The 22,742-nt window shown below is 42.7% G+C and overlaps 1 protein-coding gene across 1 annotated transcript in view; it reads left to right on the forward strand.

Moving 5' to 3' along the window:
• The window catches only part of KLF12 (KLF transcription factor 12), a 270,025-nt gene that overhangs the window by 160,526 nt on the left and 86,757 nt on the right, over nt 1-22,742 (forward strand). Inside the window, exon 4 of the mRNA XM_066619600.1 lies at nt 12,398-12,533. Within this exon, the coding sequence (XP_066475697.1) occupies nt 12,398-12,533 (136 nt within the window). The remainder of the gene's footprint in view (nt 1-12,397; nt 12,534-22,742) is intronic.

The following is a 22,742-nucleotide window of genomic DNA, read 5'->3' on the forward strand; positions in this document are numbered from 1 at the left end:
TTCCTTCTCATTTGCAGGGGCCATTCGTGTTGAGTCAAATCAATTCATGTATAGAAAATCCCTGATCCCTGGAGAAGGGGAAAAATGCATCCCTTTAAAATCAGTTTAAAAAACTGAACATTCCTTTAATAATAGCCTCCTCAATGAGAGAGAGAGAGAGGACAGCTGGCTGACAATCCATCAGTCCTTCTCTCTCTAGCGGACCCCTTCCCTTCCCCCTGAGCACGTGAAAGAAAGGCAATCACTTTGCATCACTTTGCATTGGGGCTGAGTGAAGCACTTGGAAGAGGACTGATTGATGGATTGTCTTCTTAATGACTCTTATCTTACATCACAAAGGTCAACAAGGTTGTTTTTAAATCATCTGAGGAAAGAATGTTTTTTAAATTGATTTGCTATAGTGCGTTTTTTGCCATCCACGTGAGTGCTTGGAATGGAATCCACGTGAATAATTAGTCTCAACCTGTACTTTATTTTTTTAGTAATTGAAGAATTTATGTCCCACTTTTCTACAAAGGCCAGAGAAAAGTCAGATAAAACAGTGTACATAGTTAAGGGAGATGGATAGGTGACAGTGGGGAAAAACCATACAATATCTACCCCACACCAATGGTTCTAGTATTTGAATGCATCAAGGAAGCAGCTCTCAGACAGTGGTGGGTGTGTGCATGGGCTATGCGGATGAAATGCGAGCGACTTTTCAGCAATCTTGCAAGAGTGTCCTATAAAATCAGTGCGTGAATTTTCTAGCTGGCCTTGATTTTCTTCAGGGTGAAATTTCTTTTCTCGTTGCTGTCGGTCTGTATTTGTTTGACTTTGAGAAATACTTTCAGGCAGAATAAACTTCACAAAGGTTTGGTCCACCATGCCTTTGCTTGGATCTGTGTGTGAGATTTCTGCTTTCTGTGTGCTCTCTCCTTTGCATAACAGATGCAAAAAGCCATTCTAGGAAAACTCATGTTGATAGGTAGCCTATTTACTCACAGGAATAAAAACAGGCAGAGGTTTGTGAGGTAGGTTGAATGTCACATTATGGTATATACTTGAATATCCGCAGAAAAAAAGCATCTTCACCCAGCGTAAAAGAGCTGAAACTGGCAGGAAAAAAAAGCATGCTCAGTTGATGGGCAGGTTACAAAGGGTGACTCTTTTTAGGAGGCTCAGAATAAAGAATTGTAAGAACATAAGAAGAGCTCTGCTGGATCAAGTCAAGGGCCCATCTAGTCCAGTTTCCTGTATCTCCTAGTGGCCAACCAGATGCCTCAGGGAGCACACAAGACAACAAGATACCTGCATCCTGGTGCCACTCCGTTTTTTCTGGCATTCTGAGGTACCCTACTTCTAAAATCTGGAGGTTGCGTGTTGCATGTACCCATCACGGCTTGTAGTCTGTGATGAACTTTTCCTCCATAAATCTATCCAATCCCCTTTTAAAGACATCTAGGCTAGATGTGATCACAGCATTATGTGGCAAGGAGTTTCATAGATTAATTACATACTGGATAATGAAATATTTCCTTTTGTCTGTTTTAATGTATATCCCCTGGCTTTGGTACTGTGCAAGAGGAAAAATAATCTTCCTCTATCTACTCTATCCCATGCATAATTTTATGTGTCCCTCCCTCAGATGCCTTCTTTCTAGACTGAAGAGCCTCAAACATTGTAACCTTTCCTCTTAAGGGAAGTGTCTCAGACCGCTAATCATCTTGGTCACTTGGCATCTTGGCAGTTTTATTCTCAATCCCCTTTTTAAAATTATCCTGAGCTACCATACACTGTTTTGACACTTTCATTGAGCTGTGCACTAACACCCTAAGACTTCTCTCCTGTCAGAACCCTGCACCTCAGAAACATCCAGACACGACTAATGTCCTGTTGCCAGCGAAATGCCTTCTGGTTGTGTTCAGGAGATCCTCTGATGCCCTCTAGCTGCAGGTCAGCATCCACGGCTATTCAAATCTGCAGATGCCAAACCTATGGATAAGGAGGGCTGACTGTACATACAGCTAGGCCTCTATTATAGTTGGTTTAAATAGCTTCCATGCACTTTGGAGAGATTTGATCCTTTTTACTTCCCATTTTAGCTTCTCTAATTAATCTCATTTATAATGAGTAATATTGTAATCCACAAAAGCATTTTGTAGCAGTAACAAAAGTCTTTGGCATCAATTGGCCAACCTGACATGATGTCATGGAATACTTAGAAATACAGGTCCAGCCTATTTATACATGGATTTCTTATACATGGATTTGACTCAACATGAGTGGCCACTGCAAATGAGAAGGAATGTGCTGATCCCTGGAGAAGGGGAAAAATGCATCCTTTTAAAATCAGTTTAAAAAACTGAACAGTCCTTTAACAATAGCCTCCTTAATGAGAGAGAGAGAGAGAGAGAGAGAGAGAGAGAGGGCAGCTGGCTGACAATCCATCAATCCTTCTCTCTCCAGGCGACCCCTCCCTTCCCCCTGAGCACGTGAAAGAAAGGTGATCGCTTTGCATTGGTGCAGGGAGGGGCTGAGTGAAGCGTTTGGAGGAGGGCTGATTGATGGATTGTCTTCTTAATGACTCTTATCTTAGAGTCGAAAGGTCAGCAAGGCTGTTTTTAAATCACCAGAGCAAAGAAACTTTGTTTTTTAAATTGATTTGCTATAGTGCGTTTTTTGCCATCCACGTGAGTGCTTGGAATGGAACCCACGTGAATAATTAGTCTCAACCTGTATTCAGATTCCTGAGGGAGGTGGTCAACCATGAAAGTACACAAGGGTCCTGCTTTATAACAGTGGCAAAGCCAGCGGGGGTGGCGACCTTGCTGGCAGACATTTGCTGGAATCTCTTTACCTGGGGTGTCCAAACTTCTTGCAAGTGAGCCACATCATCTCTCTGACACTGTGTCAGGGGCTGGGGAAAAGAAAGAATTAATTTACATTTCAAATTTGAATAAATTTACATAAATGATTATATTAGAGGTGGATCTTATATGAATGAATGAGGGTCTTGCAATAGCTCAAGGCCTATAAAAGGCCTTGCACAAAGCAAGGCCAACCTTTCCTTTGCTGCCACTGCTGCGTCACAGACATGAAACAGCAAGCAGTGGAGAGAGCCCTCATCCGAAAGCTCATGCGATAGATTGAACAGTTGCCCTCATGCTGAGGGCAGTTGCTGGAGCCCATGTTGGCTCAATGTAGTTCTCCAGAGGGCCAGAGTCTCGTTGGAGAGTGGGAGCTCCCTGTGGGCTGGATTGGGAGTCCCCGAGGGCTGCAAGTGGCCCCCGGGCCAGGTTTTGGGCACCCCTGCTCTTTACTAAAGCATCTGCCAGCAAGTCCTCTCATGTTCTAAAGAAGAAAGACCCCAGAAATGACGTGATGATGTCAAGTGATGTGACATCATAATGTGACATGATTATGTCATCTCTGTCCCTGGTGTTGCTGTCCCTAGCAATGCTGCTGCTCTGTAAGCTTAATTTATAAGCCAGTTTCTCCGGCAAAAGTCTTCCCAGAGGCTTAGGGATAGGGAAGAGCCAAGTTGACAAGGTCGTTTTTCAGATATGTTGAAGTATCTTACCTGGAAACCTGAACTTAGAAAAGCAATGTCCTCTGTTCAAATCTGTAATTACTTTTCTCTCCTCCAGCTTTATGTTTGATGGAGAATCAGTTATTTATTAGATACTTGATGTGATTTAGGACTTAACAGTGTCAAGAATTCGATTTGCTGTAAATGAGTGCAAGTTCTACAGTGTTTAGTTCAGAATAAAAAAGGGTTCAAGTTTTTCCTGCAAAAAATACACATACCCACAGATAGACATTCACGTATGTCAGCATGATTTGTAAGTTCTCATTTTGCTACTGAATGTGCATAACTTCTAGTAATCCTGTCCATCTATGACAAATTATTTGTGAAATTTCTATAAATAATGACTTGGATTGGGTAGAGTAATTAACAACCTATGGTGGATTAGCAGCAAAAAGCATGTATGAGAGCTAACCCCCCCCCCCCGAGCGAACAAGAGCATGGTTAACTGCTTTAGCCACACAGTCCCATAAAATCTCAATAAACCCTGAAAACTGTGGAGTATATGTAATCCTGCGATAAACTGTAATAAAAATTACCCCATAGACTCTATATTATGATCATTAAGTTCATGAATGCTGCTGCTGTGTACATAAAGTTTTATGTAATAAATCGACCAGTTTCGCTGCCCCTATCAGAAAGCAAGCTGTTTTTGATTTAGAAGTTGATTGGTGTTCCTGGAGCATTTTTCTAAAAGCACAAACCATTCATAATGACCTTTAATAGAAAGGCGATGAAGTTGTAGGGGTGGAGGAGGGAGCCCTTGTATATTTCTTCTGTGTTGAGGGGATTTTATTATGAGGCCTAAGAGATGTTACATCTTTTCAGCAAGAAGCACATTTGTCTGAGTTACAAAGTGGGAGGGGATTGTTTCCCAGCACAGCTGCTTTGAGATATATTAAACAAACCACTGCACAACATCTAATCTCACTGGATTTCATCTGTAGTATTTTATGTCCGTATTTGTTTGAAATGCTAAGCAGTATTGTTCTGTCTTTTTTTTTCCTATTCACTGATGGGATGATGCCTTTATTTCTCTGGAACTATTTTTTCAGCTAGCATTGCAAAATTGGTAGATCACTGTTTTCTACTACAGCAGTTACCTTCAAACCTTTGACCTCCAGAGAACACTTCATAACAATGCGTCTGCCAAAGAATCCTTGCTCATTGCAGAGGGATATGGGAAACAACCAGGTGTACACTCAGTTTAAACATAATGCTGCTCAGGCATGTGTGTGCGTGTGTCTGTCAACATGTAACCTGAGAGTGCATCCCAAAATGCATCCTAGCATTCTCATGAAGCTGTGAATGACACGGGGTGATTGGTAATATTGGTCCAGCTATCTTTTAGGAAAGTTTTTCTGCCATTACTAATCTGCTTGTTGAAGAATTCCAGATATGTGTTCCAGCAAGTCCAGCCTTCCCAGGAACAAGCATGTGGATGTGGGAGAACCCGTGGACATTATTTATCTGGACTTTCAGAAGGCGTTCAACATGGTCCCTCACCAAAGGCTACTGAAAAAACTCCACAGTCAGGGAATTAGAGGACAGGTCCTCTCATGGATTGAGAACTGGTTGAAGGCCAGGAAACAGAGAGTGGGTGTCAATGGGCAATTTTCACAATGGAGAGAAGTGAAAAGCGGTGTGCCCCAAGGATCTGTCCTGGGACCGGTGCTTTTCAACCTCTTCATAAATGACCTGGAGACAGGGTTGAGCAGTGAGGTTGCAAAGTTTGCGGACGACACCAAACTTTTCCGAGTGGTGAAGACCAGAAGTGATTGTGAGGAGCTCCAGAAGGATCTCTCCAGACTGGCAGAATGCGCAGCAAAATGGCAGATGCGCTTCAATGTCAGTAAGTGTAAAGTCATGCACATTGGGGCAAAAAATCAAAACTTTTGATATAGGCTGATGGGTTCTGAGCTGTCTGTGACAGATCAGGAGAGAGATCTTGGGGTGGTGGTGGACAGGTCGATGAAAGTGTCAACCCAATGTGCGGCGGCAGTGAAGAAGGCCAATTCTATGCTTGGGATCATTAGGAAAGGTATTGAGAACAAAACAGCTAATATTATAATGCCGTTGTACAAATCGATGGTAAGGCCACACCTGGAGTATTGTGTCCAGTTCTGGTCGCCGCATCTCAAAAAAGACATAGTGGAAATGGAAAAAGTGCAAAAGAGAGCGACTAAGATTTTTATGGGGCTGGGGCACCTTCCTTATGAGGAAAGGCTACGGCGTTTGGGCCTCTTCAGCCTAGAAAAGAGGGGGGACATGATGGAGACATACAAAATTATGCAGGGGATGGACAGAGTGGATAGGGAGATGCTCTTTACACTCTCACATAACACCAGAACCAGGGGACATCCACTAAAGTTGAGTGTTGGGCGGGTTAGGACAGACAAAAGAAAATATTTCTTTACTCAGCGTGTGGTTGGTCTGTGGAACTCTTTGCCACAGGATGTGGTGATGGCGACTGGCCTGGATGCCTTTAAAAGGGGATTGGACAAGTTTCTGGAGGAAAAATCCATTACGGGTTACAAGCCATGATGTGTATGTGCAACCTCCTGATTTTAGAAATGGGTTATGTCAGAATGCCAGGTGCAAGGGAGGGCACCAGGATGCAGGTCTCTTGTTATCTGGTGTGCTCCTTGGAGCGTTTGGTGGGCCGTTGTGAGATACAGGAAGCTGGACTAGATGGGCCTATGGCCTGATCCAGTGGGGCTGTTCTTGTGTTCTTATGTGCCACCCTCATGGTACCTTGCACTAAAAAACAAACACTGGTGTTCATTTAAGTTTCCGTATATTTTTTGTTTGGGTTTATGAAAATACTGGTCATCCACAGTCGGTGCTGACTGTCCCTTGCTTGGTCCATCCTCCATGTAAGATCTGTGGATCATGGAAGCATCTGGATGGTGTTGGAGTCTGAGAAAATATTTCATTAGTCTAATTATAAGAGAATGAGAGATAAGATATGGTTGAAATCACACGTCTGCTGTGATATCACTAGGATGCCTGGTCATTTGCACCCGTTCTTTTATCATCTTGGACATTTATTTATTTATTTATGCATGCATGCCCCGCCTTGCTACTCCACAGCCATTCTGGATTATTGGGGTCTTCCCTATCACTGGGCAGTTTCCCACTCTTCAACAGTTGATCCTCGCAGGCATGACACAGAGGAGAGTTTCTCACGGAGCTTTAGAAACTTGTCTCCACCCTTCCTCTTTTGGTTGTCTCTGCTTGGCATGATTCTTGAGGAATGCCTTTGCTTCAGAGTAAATACACGTCATGAGAAAGACAGTCACACCCACCTTGAATGTTGGAGTTTGTTCTAAAAATGGCATGAGACTTGCTTCTGTTTATAATAGCAAGCCAGTTTATGGGAATTCATAATCTTTGCTAGCTGCTAGGGATGTCCACAAAGATGTATTAAGCTGCCTTGGATTCATTATAATTCAGGATATCTGGCACAGTGGCTATCATAAAAATGTTGACATCCATGCTCTCCAGGATTTCAAGTTTCAGTGATGTAATCCTGATAATAGCTTTTCTCATAATGTTCTGGCTGCTGCTGGATTTTTTTGAAAATATTGCAGATTTGGCCTCATGTTTGGAAGAGATTCATTTGTACATAAGAGAGCTGCTTGTTTTGAAACTGCTCCCAGCTGAAAAAATGCTCCCCATTGTCTAAACTTATTCTCAGAATAAGTAGTATAATGATTTTTTTTCTTTAAAACCAAAATGAGCCTCAGATTTTTCTTCTGGCTTGGGCAGGATGGGGGAGGGGGAGGAATAGCTGTTTAGTTGATTGGGGGCAGAGGCACCTTGTTCCCCAGTGCCAGCTCTAATCTTGGTTCTGGGCTTCTCCTGGGCTTCTCAATCCTTCTGAACCTCAGAGCAACTGTGGAGATCTCATTAATTCCGTTCTCCAGTGCCAGACTTGGCTTTGCTACAATCTTGTGTACACTTATCTGGGAGCAAGCCCCACTGAACACAGTGAATAAACATGCCTGAGTTCACACTGAAAAAGAGGTGCAGAGTCCTGGGACCACAAATTTTGACTGCTAACAAAGCCAACCAAAATGGCTAGCCAACCCCCTAGCAAGTGACTTTTTATTGTCATACGTTCCAGTAATAGAATCTGACAAGGTAGGAATGTTTTCCTTACAGTGTCTTAAGACATCCTGAGGTAGTGTACTTATTTTCAAAAGTTCAGAAACCAGTCTTCCAGTTACAGACTGGTTCCCATTCGTCTTCTGTGTGTCCTGTAAAGGTCAAACCAGCAGCCTGCATTGGGCCTGGAACCGAGCTGACAGTCCATGCAGGCACCAAAGCAGCTGTTTGACCGAGTCAAACTGCTGATTTCCAGCAACCACACAGGCCATCGCATTCTGAGCTAGTTGCAACTTCTGAACCGTTCTGAATCAAGGGCAACCCTATGTAGAGTGCATTACAGTAGTTTCATTTCCGTGTCACCATGCCATGGACCACTGTGGCCAGATCCACGAAGAGGTGGGTGGGAGCACTGCAAAGTTTGGGAACCCCTGGCCTAGATTAAATGTGTTGTTGATTAGGACATCAAAACTACACCCTCCACTTAGTTCTTCTTGCTCTTAACCCCTACCTTTGTACTAAACCTTGAGGACATGTTTTTGATTGATGATTTAGATAGAGCCTTTAGATAGAAATATTCCTTGGCTTTTCAAGCTTGTGCTCTGGGTGGTTGAATTTTCATCTGCTGACTCATGGTAAGAAAAACAAAGTTGGAGTAATTGGAAACTGACAGAGCAGGCACAGTGATTTAGTAAGCAACCTCAAAACATTTTCTTCAATCATACCTTATCTTGGGTCTCTGAGTTTTGTGACCTCATCCTGCATTTAGGATGCCTTTGTCCACAACTAAATCCCTGGAAAGGGCAGCACAATTAAAACAGTCCCTTCTCCAAGTGAAAGAAGAGAAACCGGGAGAAGTCACATATAAGGACAGCTAATATTGGAAAAGCACCAGCAAATCTGTGTGGAAGAAATCTCAAGTGAAGTCTTGCAGTTGTTGTTGATGTTGCACTACGTGAATCCAATTATATAGTCAATATATCATATTTCTGACAGCTGAATTTGCTTATTAGTAGCTTAATTAGAGACTGCAATGGCATTGTGTCATTCATGAGGTAGGTCATTTATATGTGTATACAATTAGAAACATTTTGGGCACAATTAAATTAAAACAAAAGAAAAATTTTTAAGTGTTAGCAATATACTATACCTGCAACATTAAATCATACTGCATTTGAATATGACAGATTTTTAAAATTTGCAAACTAGATTTATAATACCAGTTCTTTAACAAATTATGGGTCAAATTCTATCCAACTTTCCAGTACCAATGCAGTCGCTATGCAGCTCTGAGGTAAGGGAAGAAACATTTCCTTACCTTGAGGAGGCCTCTGTGACTATCCCACCTCCTCCCCTTGGGATTCAACACATATCCTATTGGCTTGGCTGCAGTAGAATTGGAAATTTGGATAGGATTGGACCCTGTGTCATATGTACCTTATTTTAGAGATAATGTTACAGTATCTGTAATAGTTAGGAATGTACAACTTGTTCCAGCTTAGTTCTGAATCTTAGTCAGTGGCCTCCAACTTTCTAACATACTGTATTGCTAGTAGATTTTATCTCATCTAGCCAAACTTGCATAAATGCGATGATTTTGCACCTGAACAGGAGATACCACCTTTTTCTCTTTCATTCCTCAATGAATGGTTTCTCCTTATTTTTCCAGCTTTTCACCACTAAACTTTTCAAAGCAGTCAATAAATTTTCCCACTATTCTCTTAGGTTGCAGTTTTGTGCACATTGACCTGAGGCTTAGTCCTGTGGAGTACAGTAGGACTTATTTCTGAATAAATGTGCATAAGACTGTGCTGTTAGCTTCTTTCTAATATTATGTTGTTCAAAAGAAGCATGTCATCCATTTCAGTGAGAGGAGAAAAGCATTTCTCCTCTCTCTGAAATCAGTGGGACGGGGCCAAATTAGATGTGATGTGAAATGTCTTTGTCTGTTTAGGGGGTTATTTTTACTCTAAAATGAATATGCAGGGGCCCAATCCGAATTTGCTACAATGGTCCCTTGAAGAGTTCATAGCATTTTGGGGGAATGATTTTGGTCAAGAAAATAACATGGAGATAAAGGGTTAAGGAAGTAAAGGGTTAAAAATCTCTACACTGTTGGCATGTTCTGAATTGTAAAAATACTGGTAAGTTCCTTACTAGATTATATACCTTTTAACGAAAAATCTAGTTTCATTAAACATCTAGTCTTAGAAGAAACATCTAGTTTGGCGCTTGGATTATGCGCTTGTTCAGGCAATATCTGATGAAAATCCCTAGGCCCTTTTTCTCCACAGAGTTTCAAACATATCTTTTTTTTCCTTGTAGGAGACAAACTATTTGAAGTACAGTTTGGTGTAGGAACTGTCAAGTGTGGAAAAGTGTGTAAAACTCCTCTCCTTTTTCAACAGATCTGAGACCTTGCCATTTCTGTCCCTGTTGATGTGTTAGCATTGCCCATATATTGACAAACCATGTGTATGCTCTAGAAATGCTTGTTTTCCTACATAATTTTTTCCAGAGAGAAGGCAACATAGTTGAAAGAGATGAACAACTACATATTAAACTGTGACTCATGCACAGAAGTCCATGGCAGTTTCCATGTGTACTCTGAATATTCAAATATGGCCTTGGGAAGAGCACTGATTTTCCTTATGCTAGGATGTCAGAACACCAATGACTATAGAGTACCACCTGTGACCCTCCAAGCCAAAGGCAGTTAATGAGTCGCAAAGTGTCATCTGCCAGGTTGGGCTCCAGAGAACCAATTTAAATTTACCAGCAGAAGGCAAAACCAGGAGGTTGACTGACTCCATAATAGCCTCAGTCAACTTGGAGAATAACATATTGTGAAGACCTGGTGTAGATTGGCTTTTCTTTAGTAAGATTCTATTATCAACACCACCGGTTCAGTTATCAGGGTTTTCTCCCCCCTGCACATAAATGGACATTCAGCATTTGTGACCAGGAAAGGATAGTCTTGCAGCATTAGTGAACTTACTGCATAATTATTTGCATAATTTAGAAAGGGCAAGATAATGTAGTTGCTATTTTAAAGTCACAGCTAAGTGATGAAGCTGATGGATATAGGTATAGCTGGATATAAATGGATGGATATAGCTGATGCAGATAGGTTTTAATACTGAAAGAAGTCCTTCCCGTATAACTTACTAACTTGCTAACTCCCTTAGAACTTGCTAATAGGTATTGATCTCAGAGTAACAGAGTAATGGTCTTTTTCTTTACATAAATCAAGTATTTCAAGCCACAATATATACACCAATATAGCAAGCAAACAACAATTTGTTATTGAGATTAGCTCAGACAACTGGCATTAGTGACCAACATTATATGCAAAACATGGATTGCCTTAGCAATTCTAAAGTATCTTTTGGGCAACCCAATCTTACCTAAATTCCCCTGCATGATGCAGCTGCACCAGATCGGGCTACACCACATTCTGCAGGGGAATTTCAGCTGCAGGAGGTTTCTTCAGGGCATGGGAACTTTTGTCCCCTTGCCTCAGGGTCGACAATGGGTCAGCTAGGACTTGCGCCAGCTCTATAGCTGGCCAAGTCCACATTGATCCATGTTGGCAGCTCAGGTTCAGGAAGGGGGACAGGATCCAGCACACCAGCACCACCAACCCCACTCACCTTCTGAGGCTCAATCTGCCAATCCTCACCCTACTCCATCCCCTCCACTGCCTTCCTCCTCCCCATGCTGGTCTTAACTGCTCCAGCAGGCATCCTTCCACACACCAGAAAAAACACTTTGGCCTTCCTGCCAGTGTTGCCAGTAGGCATACTGTCACGGAGTGCTTTACAGCACATTTGTGACAGTGTGTGCTGGTGGAGCGAGCACTCTGCTGGCACAAGATAACATTAGGATAGGCCCAAACATCTTTAATGTGCCTGTGGCTTTCTGGTACATTCCACCTATTTGTTGCAACTCAGGGCTAAGGTACTTTTGAGGCTTTTAGGAGAAGGGCAATCATTTCAGGAGTCATTAAAACATGTAGTGAGAACTGCTAGAATTGTAATTCTATTAAGATGAATTACCTCCATCTCAGAAGGGAAGAGGAACGTAAGTTTGTTCTGGTACCCAAACGTTTGAGTTGCACAATAGCCAGCCAGAATGGCCGCAAGATAAGTTTCCAAGGTAGAAAACCTAAATGTTAGCTGATCCCAAGTGAGCCAGTGGGCTGTGCTGTCTCACATTTCCATTTGCAATAGCCAGGTGGAATGGCTGCTAATAGAGAGTCCAGGAGGAGAACCATCCAACAACTGGGATGGGAGCTGAAGGACCTTGGAGTGAAATCTAAGGAAGAGAGAGAGCATGATAGGGGCCATGGAGAGGAGGAAGAGCAGGCTCAAGGGAAGGCAGGAAGATCCAAGCTACAATGCTAACTACAGGTGCTACATCTGAATCCGTTTGCCTCCGGAGGATTCAGGTTCAGCCAGATCCGTGGATAAATGTTCCATGGATAACTAGACTGAATCTGTAAACAGGAAATTATCTCTTTCTGTGGGGGTGAGGGAGTGAGTGAGTGTAAAGGGTAACTAGAGATGCCAAATCATTTTGCCTTATGTTTTCATCAGGAAGCAACAGTATAATGTTGACTCATAGTGAAATTAGCTGCGCATTTAAAAATTGTTCTAAGACAGTATGAATTTTGCAGTGCTGATTTTAATTCATTGTTTCTCCCTTTTTTTCCCCTAGCACAAATGGATCCACGTGGCCTGTCTCCCAGACAAATTAAAAGTGACAGTGATGATGATGACCTGCCAAATGTGACCTTAGATAGCGTTAATGAAACTGGATCTACAGCCCTCTCTATAGCCAGAGCCGTTCAAGAGTAAGTATCAAGTTTTCATGGTGATGCCAAGACAGCCAGCCACCTAATGGAAACACCAAGTCATGCGATGGTCTCTAAATATGTTGCCCTATATCTGAATCAGTATAGATACCAGCCCTCATCTCTTTCTTAACATTTCTTCTAGCAGCAGATTGCTCTCTGTTTCTGCAGCACTATGAGAATGAGTGCATACACATGTACATGAACACCTTTACTATTAGATGGAGCTAACTAGTAGTTTCTCCTTCTTTTCTCTTAATTGCAACTGTGTTTGAATAAAGGTGACCCTTATACATCATAAATTAATATTATAAGAAGAAAAATCAGTCTTTCAAAAGTTATCTGTCTTAATTCATAGGAAACTGATGTGTAGCTATTTAGAATCTTTCTGTAAAAGTGAATTTGGTTGCTGGGGGGCAGTTTGAGCATATCTGTGAGTAATTCAGAGATTCATCAATCTTGAGTGGAACAATATCATCGGACTTACTGAAGATATAAATCATAGGGCTGGTACATAGGTACTTGCCTTCCATGCAGCTAAGTACATGTGATAGGGAAGAATAATACAAACTGGATAATTGCAAGAGCACCTTTTCTCATATTAATTCTTCCCAAGAATTGAGATCAAATAATGAGGCCCTTTTGTGGCTACCACCCCTTCGCAACTACAGATTTTTTTTTGTCAGAAACACTACTTTCTCCCACCATGTGGAATTCCCTCTTGAAGAAGCCTACCAGATTAGTACCCTAGGCCAGTGTTTCTCAAACTGTGGGTCGGGACCCACTAGGTGGGTTGCGAGCCAATTTCAGGTGGGAACCCATTCATTTCAATATTTTATTTTGATATATTAGACTTGATGCTACCATGGTATGTGGCTGCATTTGAGGAAATGTTACAGATCTGTACTTTTAACAGACTACCATGTATATGCTTTTAACAATGATAGTAAATGGGACTTACACCTGGGTAAGTGTGGGTAGGATTGCAGCCTAAGATTGTTAATTTTCCTGCCTGATGATGTCACTTCTGGTCATGACATCACTTCTGGTGGGTCCTGACAGATTCTCATTCTAAAAAGTGGGTCCCAGTGCTAAAAGTGTGAGAACCACTGCCGTAGGCTGTTTCAGAACTGCAGTGAAAACTAATTTTTATATTTCCTTATAATTAAACTTTTTTTAAAACAACCTCAGCGTTTCCCCCCTGGTTTTACATTGTCTATTGTACATAACAATATATTTTATTGTTGCTGTTTTTCTATTTTTTTTTTTTTAAATTAACATTTCATTTTAATTTGTTTTTATTTGTATATATTAGCTGCTTTGGGGATTGAATACTGTAGTCTGAAAGCAGTCTATAAGTGGAAATAAGAAAAAAATCGAGGCTTTCTGTGGTTTGTCTGTGTCACTTGTTACTTGGGGACAGTTGGTGATCCTTTTGCATACCAAGAGAATTTTTGAGTGTGATCCAGCCCATGGACTCATAGAATCCCAAGAATGATAGAACGTATGGAATGGGACACAATACTCATTAGACCAATATCCTTCTACAAAACAGGGCCAGGCATACCACAATGACCTGATATGCTACAGGAAAATGAAAGAAAAAGGAAAAACACAACTGAAGGCTGAGTTTCTTCTCTCCTAGCTTTGCCTCATACAGAGTGTGAGGAAAAAATGAGATTTCTTGAGAGAACACATGTGAATTTACCCCCACTCTCCATCTGACTTGCCACCCCACAGCTCACTAAAGCCAACTAATCTTCAGAAGTGATTTCTTCTCTCGTGGCAGGGATGGCGCATTGAAGATAAGAGACCTTTTAGACTTTCCTTTACTAGCTTGGATGCCTCTGAGTATCCTCAGGAGCATATAGGCCAGTTACCCCTTTGCAAGGGTAAACTTAGCCCTTTATTTGGGAAGCTGGGGCCCACCTGAAAATCGAATGCAAATTCCTGAACAGGGAGGTCCACTGCGAACTGCTCAGTTCTGGATTTTGGTTTAAAAATAAAAAATAAAAACAACATCTTATGTCAAGAAAAAGACCTTATGCAAGAAAACGTTAGTGTTTGCACTAAAAATGACAAGATGAATGCAACATATAAGATCTAAAAGCGTGATGGAAGAGAAGCTTTGGGAGAAAAAGATAAAGTCTCCATTCTCCCAAACACTGTTTGCTGTGGGTCACTGTTGCAGATAGTGTCATTGACCCTCCTTGCTCCATTAGTGCAGCTCATTAGACCAGCTCAACTTGTGATACTTTTGCCATGCAGTAAGATGGTTGCAACACTGTGCCAGTCCTGATAATCAGCATGCACCCATCCTATATGTAATTTTAGTAGCAATGCAGGTTCTCATACTGCCAGAGTATTTTTATATTACAGTCATTTCAATTGACAAGATAAATTCCATCTTGGGTTGGCCAGAACCCAAGTCACTCTTTATCAGTATTGAACTGTGTGATTGGAGAGAACCCAGGTCAGCCACAAAGTAATATATATGATTTTAGGGTGGAGAATCTCAGGAAGAAGATAGAAAATCTGTGACATGTAAAACAGAACTAAGGCTGCAGTCCTATGCACCAGAGGTTTTCAACCTTTTTTGTGTCATGATCCAAACAAAGTGTGATACTAGAGACCCACTGTTGGTCCTGCCCGCCTGCTGGGACCATATCTGTGTGCTCCTGCCCCTGTTATGCCCTCCTAGCACTGTTCACTGTAAGAAAATATTCTTATTAGTGATAGCAGAAAAACTTACTATGAAGCCTGGCACTAAAAGCTATTTCAACATTTGCCAAAAACCTGAGCAGGACTGGGACACCATCTCCTGGTATATGAAGGGGTACACCAGTTGCCTCCCCCTTTATCTAGTGATACTCTAATCCAGTGGTCTTCATCCTTTTTCATTGCTGTAAGTTGTCACAATCCCACAACTGAGGCTTTGCAACCGTCCCGACCCCACAGTTGAAGAACACTATTCACAAGCACTATAACTATTCCTTGGGAGTAAGTCCCATTGAATTTAATGAGATTTCTGAATAGATTTGTCTAGGACTGCACTACAAACCAATATATGTTACAGATTTCTTCCTGGTTTCTGCAATGCTAGTAATGCTGGACTCAGTTGAATAACATATTTATTTTATTTGAAAAAATTATATCCTGTCCTTCCCATGCCAAAATTCGCAAGGCGATTTATAAAGCTCCCTAATAATACGTACCATGTATAACAGTGATAAGTAAAATCTTTTAGAAAAACAAAGCAAAAACACACACCCAGTAGAACCATTAGGCGGGGGTTACTATTTGGTCCAGAAAGAAGCAGTCAAGCCACAGCAGTATTACAGAGGACAGAATCAACCCATCAAACACCAGTTGAAACAGAAATGTTTTGAGCCTTGCCAAAAATCCATGAGGGATGGGTTAGTTATCTTCCCCTGAAAGGGAATTCCATAATTATGGCACTACTACAGAGAAAGCTCTCCCCCACGCCACTATCCTTCTAACTTGAGATAGAAGTGGCACTTGTAGGTGAGCCCTTTAAGTTAAAGATGAATTTAATAGTAAGTTTAAGAAGAACTATATAAATGAAGTATATTCATGTTTCTAACATGTTGGTTTTATGTTCTGGAAAGCAGTATTGCTGATGAACTGTTGCTGACCTGTCCTGGCAAAGAGTTTTGTTTTTTTCCCCCTTCCTTAATTTAGTACAGTGATCAGAAGCATTAAAACGCTGATTGCGACAAAAATTCATCAGTAAGCAAAAGAGGGAAAGCAGGCCATCTACAAGCAGTTAGAAGAATTCAGGCCTTGCTCAAAGCTTTGTTATTGTTCTTGTTGTTTCCTAAGGCTCGTCTGTCTCCATGAGAACTGAGCTTGCGTATTAATGCAAGGATATGGCATCAGGGAAAAAGTGAAGGGCAGGAGGAAACAGACCTATTGGATTCAGGGAAAGTGTGGGCTGAGCGAAGCAGGAATAAAAGAGCAGGTTCTGTGTCCAAGAGGTTCTGAGCACCAGCAGTCTTTTCCTGATGCCTTTTGCTGGGGCTTTTGGGGGGCTGGAGTCAAGCATGGAAGCCCAAGTGCTTCCAGTGAACATTCATTTTAAAGAAGAGAGCCACAGGAATGTGATTTCTGACTGTGCCCCTCAGAACCCCGCTTGCCATTGCACAGGATTCTGTGACTCCTTTTGTTTTTTCTGTGCAGGGAACCAACCATGTGAAAACCACAAAAGAGCTGAGAATCACATACTACTGTGGATGCCCCTTAAATTGTGCTGTCCTAGACGGCCTCCTGTGTGTGTTATGGCCAGTATTGTGGAAAACCCAGCACGGCTTGACTTGAGTTGCCAAGTCACCACCCCCCACGACTCAACTTGAAAAAGAGTCCAAACGGGAGCACTTTCCAAGTTGCCGAGTCACCCTTTAGTGACTCTAATGTACTCGTCAAGTTCCTCCCTTCCCCGTTAAAAGCCAGCCATGGGAAAAAAACAGGGCTACTGCCAGGAGTAGAGCTCTACTCTACTGTGTGTGTGTTGGCGCTCTCTTTGAACACTCCCCTGATGTCCCTACCCAGGGAGGGAGGAGTGGGAGGGACTGAGTGAGAGCCTGGCAGAAGCAGAAAGAGAGAGAAGGAGGGTCACAAGCAGCAGCTTGGGAGGCTTACTAGGATGACCCAATCCTTGCAGCTCTACTCAGAAGTGGTCCCACTGCAGTCTGTGATTCAGTGGGGCTTGCTCCCCCAAGTAACAACAGAGGCAAGAAGCCATGAGGTTGGAAAGCAGAATCGGCAAAAGAGTTTTCTCCCGCCTCCCTGGGCTTTTGCAGCCAACTGTAAGGCAAGAACCCCCTTGGGCTCTGCCTCCTGCTCTTCCTCAGCCAATAAAATAGACAAATGCCCATAGTTTGTCCAATGATCATTGGTTCCTTCCTTCCTATCAGAGATGGGGAAAAAGAGTTCACTTCCACCTCTTCACCTCCTGCCCAATTCATTAACCTTTTCCTGCCTCCCTGCTAGAACACCCTCCTGCTCGCCATCAGAATGCTTGCCCCACGAGGTTTTCCACATGGCGAAAACAGTAAGAAAGCACCCCCAGACACAGGCAGACTTGAGTCAGCATGCATGGGAACAAGTGCCAAGTCAGGGAAACCCTGACTTGAGTCTTTTTCAGAGTCTTCCACAAGTGCGACTCGTGAGTCTCCGAGTCACCCAAAATCACGAATTTTGGCGACTTGAGTTTGAGTCACGTGACTCAAGTTCCCAACGCTGGTTATGGCCAGCCCTTGCTACCTTGTAATCTTGACTCAGTGAAGGGTTATCATATTTCGGTTAACTGCTTCCCAAGCTAGTCTTATGCTGCTGCTTGTCAAACGCAAGGTAAGTTGTAAAGCATTAATTGTTTGTATTTTAAATCTGGTGTATGAGTCACTGATTGCTAGAAAGAAATGCAAAATAGGGTTGAGCTAAAAATGAACCTTGACCTGCCAAAAATTTTCAGTGCTTAACTGGGGCCAAACCACAAAACCAAATGCAATCTACCAGCCACAAAGAAGATTTGTGGTCTTCAAAGTTCTTGGCAGCTCATCCTGTTTTTGCAGTTCCACACAAACCATACATGGCTTGAAAACTGTATTCAAGTTGATACAAATGGAACAGATCTGGTCTGACTTACTCAGAGTATTTTGAGTCCCTGGTAATGCTTGCCTGAGTAAACAGGATATATCAGGGCAATCTACTACCTGAGGCCTGTGCTTTGGAGGTAATAGAATTATTATTCTAGAGAACTTCGGTGTGTACTCTTATATGAAGTCAAACCAGTGGTGGTATTGGAGATTGGTCAAATCAGGCATTGGCTGCCCACATCATAGGCTTGGCCAACCAGGCCAACCTGTTAATCGGAAGTACCAGTGGCAGCACCTGAGGGCCAGTGGGTCCCAGGTCCGCCAGCAATTTAAAGCTGGCACTAGTTTGAGTCCAAGATATGAATGCTAACTGGCAACAGCTCTCCAAAGTCTAAGGAAGAGGTCTTTCTTCCCTGCTGCCTGAGATTCTTGAACTACAAATGAAGATTGAAGTTGAAAGTTCACACCTGCAAATTATGTGCTCTACCACTCTTATCTCCCCAAGGTTTGTCTTGGGTTGTCTTTTGAAGTCTGATTCACAACTTCTACATTGTTTCCATGGCAGTTTTGAGTCCTTTTTCAGGTGCTGAACAGGCCAGTCAGTGTAATGGGATAAATTTTGGATTTTATATTTAGTGTACACCTTAAAGAAGAATGTTTACTATGTTATAAAAAACAATTCTGAAGGTCGTTGGGGTGACGAGATGGTCAAAACCAAACTGGAGAAGGTAGATACATATGTTGCCAGATGAGATTGGTTTGGTTTCTTCTTTAGACAAGGAACTGGGTAGACCTGATTTAGGATTGTGGATTTTTTTTTTCAAATTCTGTACAAGTGCCTACAAATACTGTATGGCTTATTAACTAGCCAAGTAGTAATCTGTCACCCAATACACACACCCAACTCTAAATATACTCTTCTAAACATGCTCTTCAACACACCCAACACCCCACGGTCTATACACACTCCAAAGCAAAGCACACATTTTCACCAACTTGTCTTCAAAGCAAGAGTCTGTTTTTCATCGCCAAGGCAAAAATGGCAAGTGAGCACAAGTCTTTCCATAAAAGAAGTGTACCCCAGCGCTTTGTACCAGCCCACCCCTTCAAAGCAGCTTGGTGCTTTGTGGTCTCCCCCCTTCCTTTAATCAACCTTGGGAGCTGATTACAACATAAAGAGAGCTGGTGCAAATTATGGGTTTTTTCTTCATTTCTGGATTGGGAAACTTGGCTGTTCGTAGCCAGTGCTCATATGCCAACGCTGAGAAGTACACATAATCCCATCCACAAGGAAAATCTTCCTTCTCAACCAAGTTCAGCTTTCTATGAAGGTACTTTATAATATAATAATAATAACAGGTATTTATATACCGCCTTTCTTGGTCTTTATTCAAGACTTTATTCAAGGCGGTTTACATAGGCAGGCTTTTATTTAAATCCCTTATTAAATAGGGATTTTTACAATTGAAAGAAGGTTCTTTCTTTCAAGAACCACTACATTCAAGGTGTTTCATTCCGATCTGGTTTCACATTCTGGCCTCCATCCTCCCACGCTCAGAGCAGATGGAAATAGCTCGGCTTCAGCTTGTCAGCTGCTTCAAGGTCGCACGGTCCCGGTGGCCTCAAACTGGCGACCTTGTGGATGTTATCTTCAGGCACTAGACCAGACCTCCTGCCTACTTGACCAGACTTTACCTACTTGATTTGCTTTTGTGTATTATCTCTTGTGTGTAAATTTGGAATAGAGGTTTATCTTTGGTGAGGCACCAGGGAGAGATTAGAATTGTGTGGCAACATCAGAATGAAAAGGAAAGTAAGATCACTAAGCATTAAACCTATTCACTCATTCTAGAAGCAGTTTCCTCCTGATTTACTATCCTGCTACTGAGGCAACAGGAATAGGAGCGTAAGAACTGATACTGAAGTCAAGCGGGGGCTGATGTCTGTAAATGCACACACAAATGAAGCAAAATTCTCTGTCCTGCTGAGAGGAAGATGCCCTTTCCCTTTTCTATCTACAGGTTGCCTCTGAAGTAATGAAGAAGTGGTTTTACTTTCTGTGTAGGTTTTTGCAGGAGAACATAACTTCTTCCTTTCCCTAAACAAAATGTAGCCCCAGTTTTTGCAATTCCCGCCCAACAGGAGTTAGAGGAATTTTTTACTTGCCCAAGAGTTTCTCCACCCTCCACACCTCAGTGGAGGAGACAACCAGATTTGTTTAGCCTGGTTATACACATGCATTGTTGGTGCATCCCAGAAGGTGATGATAGATGGTTCTTTGTTATCTTCCTGGACCAGAACAGGCTCAGTCATAACGGATAGGTCACAGACCCATCCCTTGTCCTATTTACTGCTGCTGGAATTTCTGCTTACCACAGATCATGGTACAGTATATCCATTCAGAATCAAACTAGGGGGTTATAGTAGTCATGCTTTTGTAACCTGGATGCTTGATTACTGTAATATGCTGCATGTGTGTAATGTGCTGCATGTGTGATTCCATGTCCCTACAACACTGAAGCTGGTGTAGATCAAGGTGATCTGTCTCCTTGAAAGGCATATTCCAGAATCTGCTGTGATTATGTGCCTTTCAAAAATGCCAAACTGGTTGAACTTTGTGTACCTCTTTTTTTTCCTTACTGCCTCCTTTGCAACCTCTGACTGAGAGCTTTGTCTTTTTATGGTCACATCAGTGTGTCAAAGTTTTTAAAATGGCAGCATGCAGAGAGGTATTCCCAGTGACTGGTTGAGATTTATGAAACTCTCAGTTAGAAACGCCCCCAACCACACTCAGTTTGCAATCTGTTACAACCAGCAGTTCTCAAACTCCAAGAGAGTTCAAGCTCACAGTAAGTCCTTGCGGGGGTGGGGGGGGAGGCAGCAACGCGATCCCCAGGTACTTTGCATACCTCAGGATCAGTGGCGTCACTAGGATTCGCATCACCCGGTGCAGGAGGCCTGCGCATCACCCCATGCAGCAGGCGGGGCAACACCCCAGGTGGTGGATGTGGTGATGTGCCATTGCCCTGCCCCCACTGGATTTTGGGCTGTACCTTCTGTTAGAACACAGATATTTCAGTGTGGTTTATTTCATAGCATTCGGCATGAAATTACGCATTGATTGATGTATAACATGGTGATATTATTCCTCCAAATTCAGATTTTAGTGATTTTGAAAACTTGTAGAGTCACACACACACACACACACACACACACACACCCCTGTGTCAACTTACTAACACCTTATTGCAGCAGTCCTCAAACTTTTAGCACTAGGACCCACTTTTTAGAATGACAGTCTGTCTAGGACCCATTGGAAGTGATGTCATGGCCAAAAAGACATCATCAAGCAAATTAAAATACGTAAATAATTATAAATAATTAAATTAACATAAAAGAAATAATTAAATAGGGGGGAGCCAGTCCTGTTCCACCAATCTACTCTTCTACTGAAGTAGAATTCTACTTCAGAATTCCACTTCAGAATCTACTCTGAAGTAAGTCCTATGGTGGTCAATGGGGCTTACTCTCAGGAAAGTGTGGGTAGGATTGCAGCCTGTGAGCCCAATCCTATGCATGTCTACCCTGAAGTAAGTCATATAGTGGTCGATGGGGCTTACTCTCAGGAAAGTGTGGGTAGAATTGCAGCCTGTGAGCTCAAGCCTATGCATGTCTGCTCTGAAGTAAGTTCCATAGTGGTCAATGGGGCTTACTCTGTAGTCTGCCTGCAATAACACCCTCCCAAAAAGAATCAGTGAGATTTCCAGCCCTCCCCAGTGCCCAGTTTAAAGTTCTTCTATTTCAGGCATATCAGGATAAAGATCCATCTAGATTTACAAGTAAAGAATAGAAAACATTCCCCCTACCATTCAAGCCTCGTTTTCCATCCTTTTTAGGGGAGGGGGGGAGAGGCTGCCTTCTGGAACATATTTTGAGCTTCTGTTCCATTGGATCTGGACCATACTGGTGTCCTCACATTCCCCTTTGCCTGACCTGACCACCAGCCAAGGCTTATCTGCCTACTCGCGAGTAAACGCAACTGTGAGGCTGCTTCGCTTTCCATAGGGCTAGGATGGAGGGACCTCCTTCTCCCTTTTGTGTTTTGTGGGGCTGCATTCATTGGATCAGGACCATTTTGACGTTGTTGGAGTCCTCTCAGCCTACCCTTTCCGATGAACTAAGGCAAGTTTGCCTACTCGCAAGTAAACATGCAATACGGCTCACTTTCACTTTCCATAGGGCTCCATGCATTTTTTTCTTACCAGTATTTTGGCCATAACTTTTGAACGAAATGAGCTATTTCAATTCTGTTTTTTGCAATGCACTCCGTTGGGAATTCCGCATCTAGTGGTGTATGGCATGATGGGGTAGCTCCGAAAACCACAAAGTTAGCGCGTCCTCCCCTCAGGGCACATCACCTCCCCTGGCGTGTCACCCGGTGTGGCTCGCACCCCTGACACGCCCCTAGCAACGCCAGTGCTCAGGATCCCCAGGATTGCGTTGCTAAGGAGGCTGCAGGGGCTTGGCTTGACTTACTAGAGTCTCCTGCAGCCTTCCAGGGGCGTGGGAGTCCTGCACAACCCTCCGCAGGGCT

The sequence above is a fragment of the Tiliqua scincoides genome, chromosome 3 (assembly GCF_035046505.1).
Source record: "Tiliqua scincoides isolate rTilSci1 chromosome 3, rTilSci1.hap2, whole genome shotgun sequence".
Taxonomy (NCBI): domain Eukaryota; kingdom Metazoa; phylum Chordata; class Lepidosauria; order Squamata; family Scincidae; genus Tiliqua; species Tiliqua scincoides.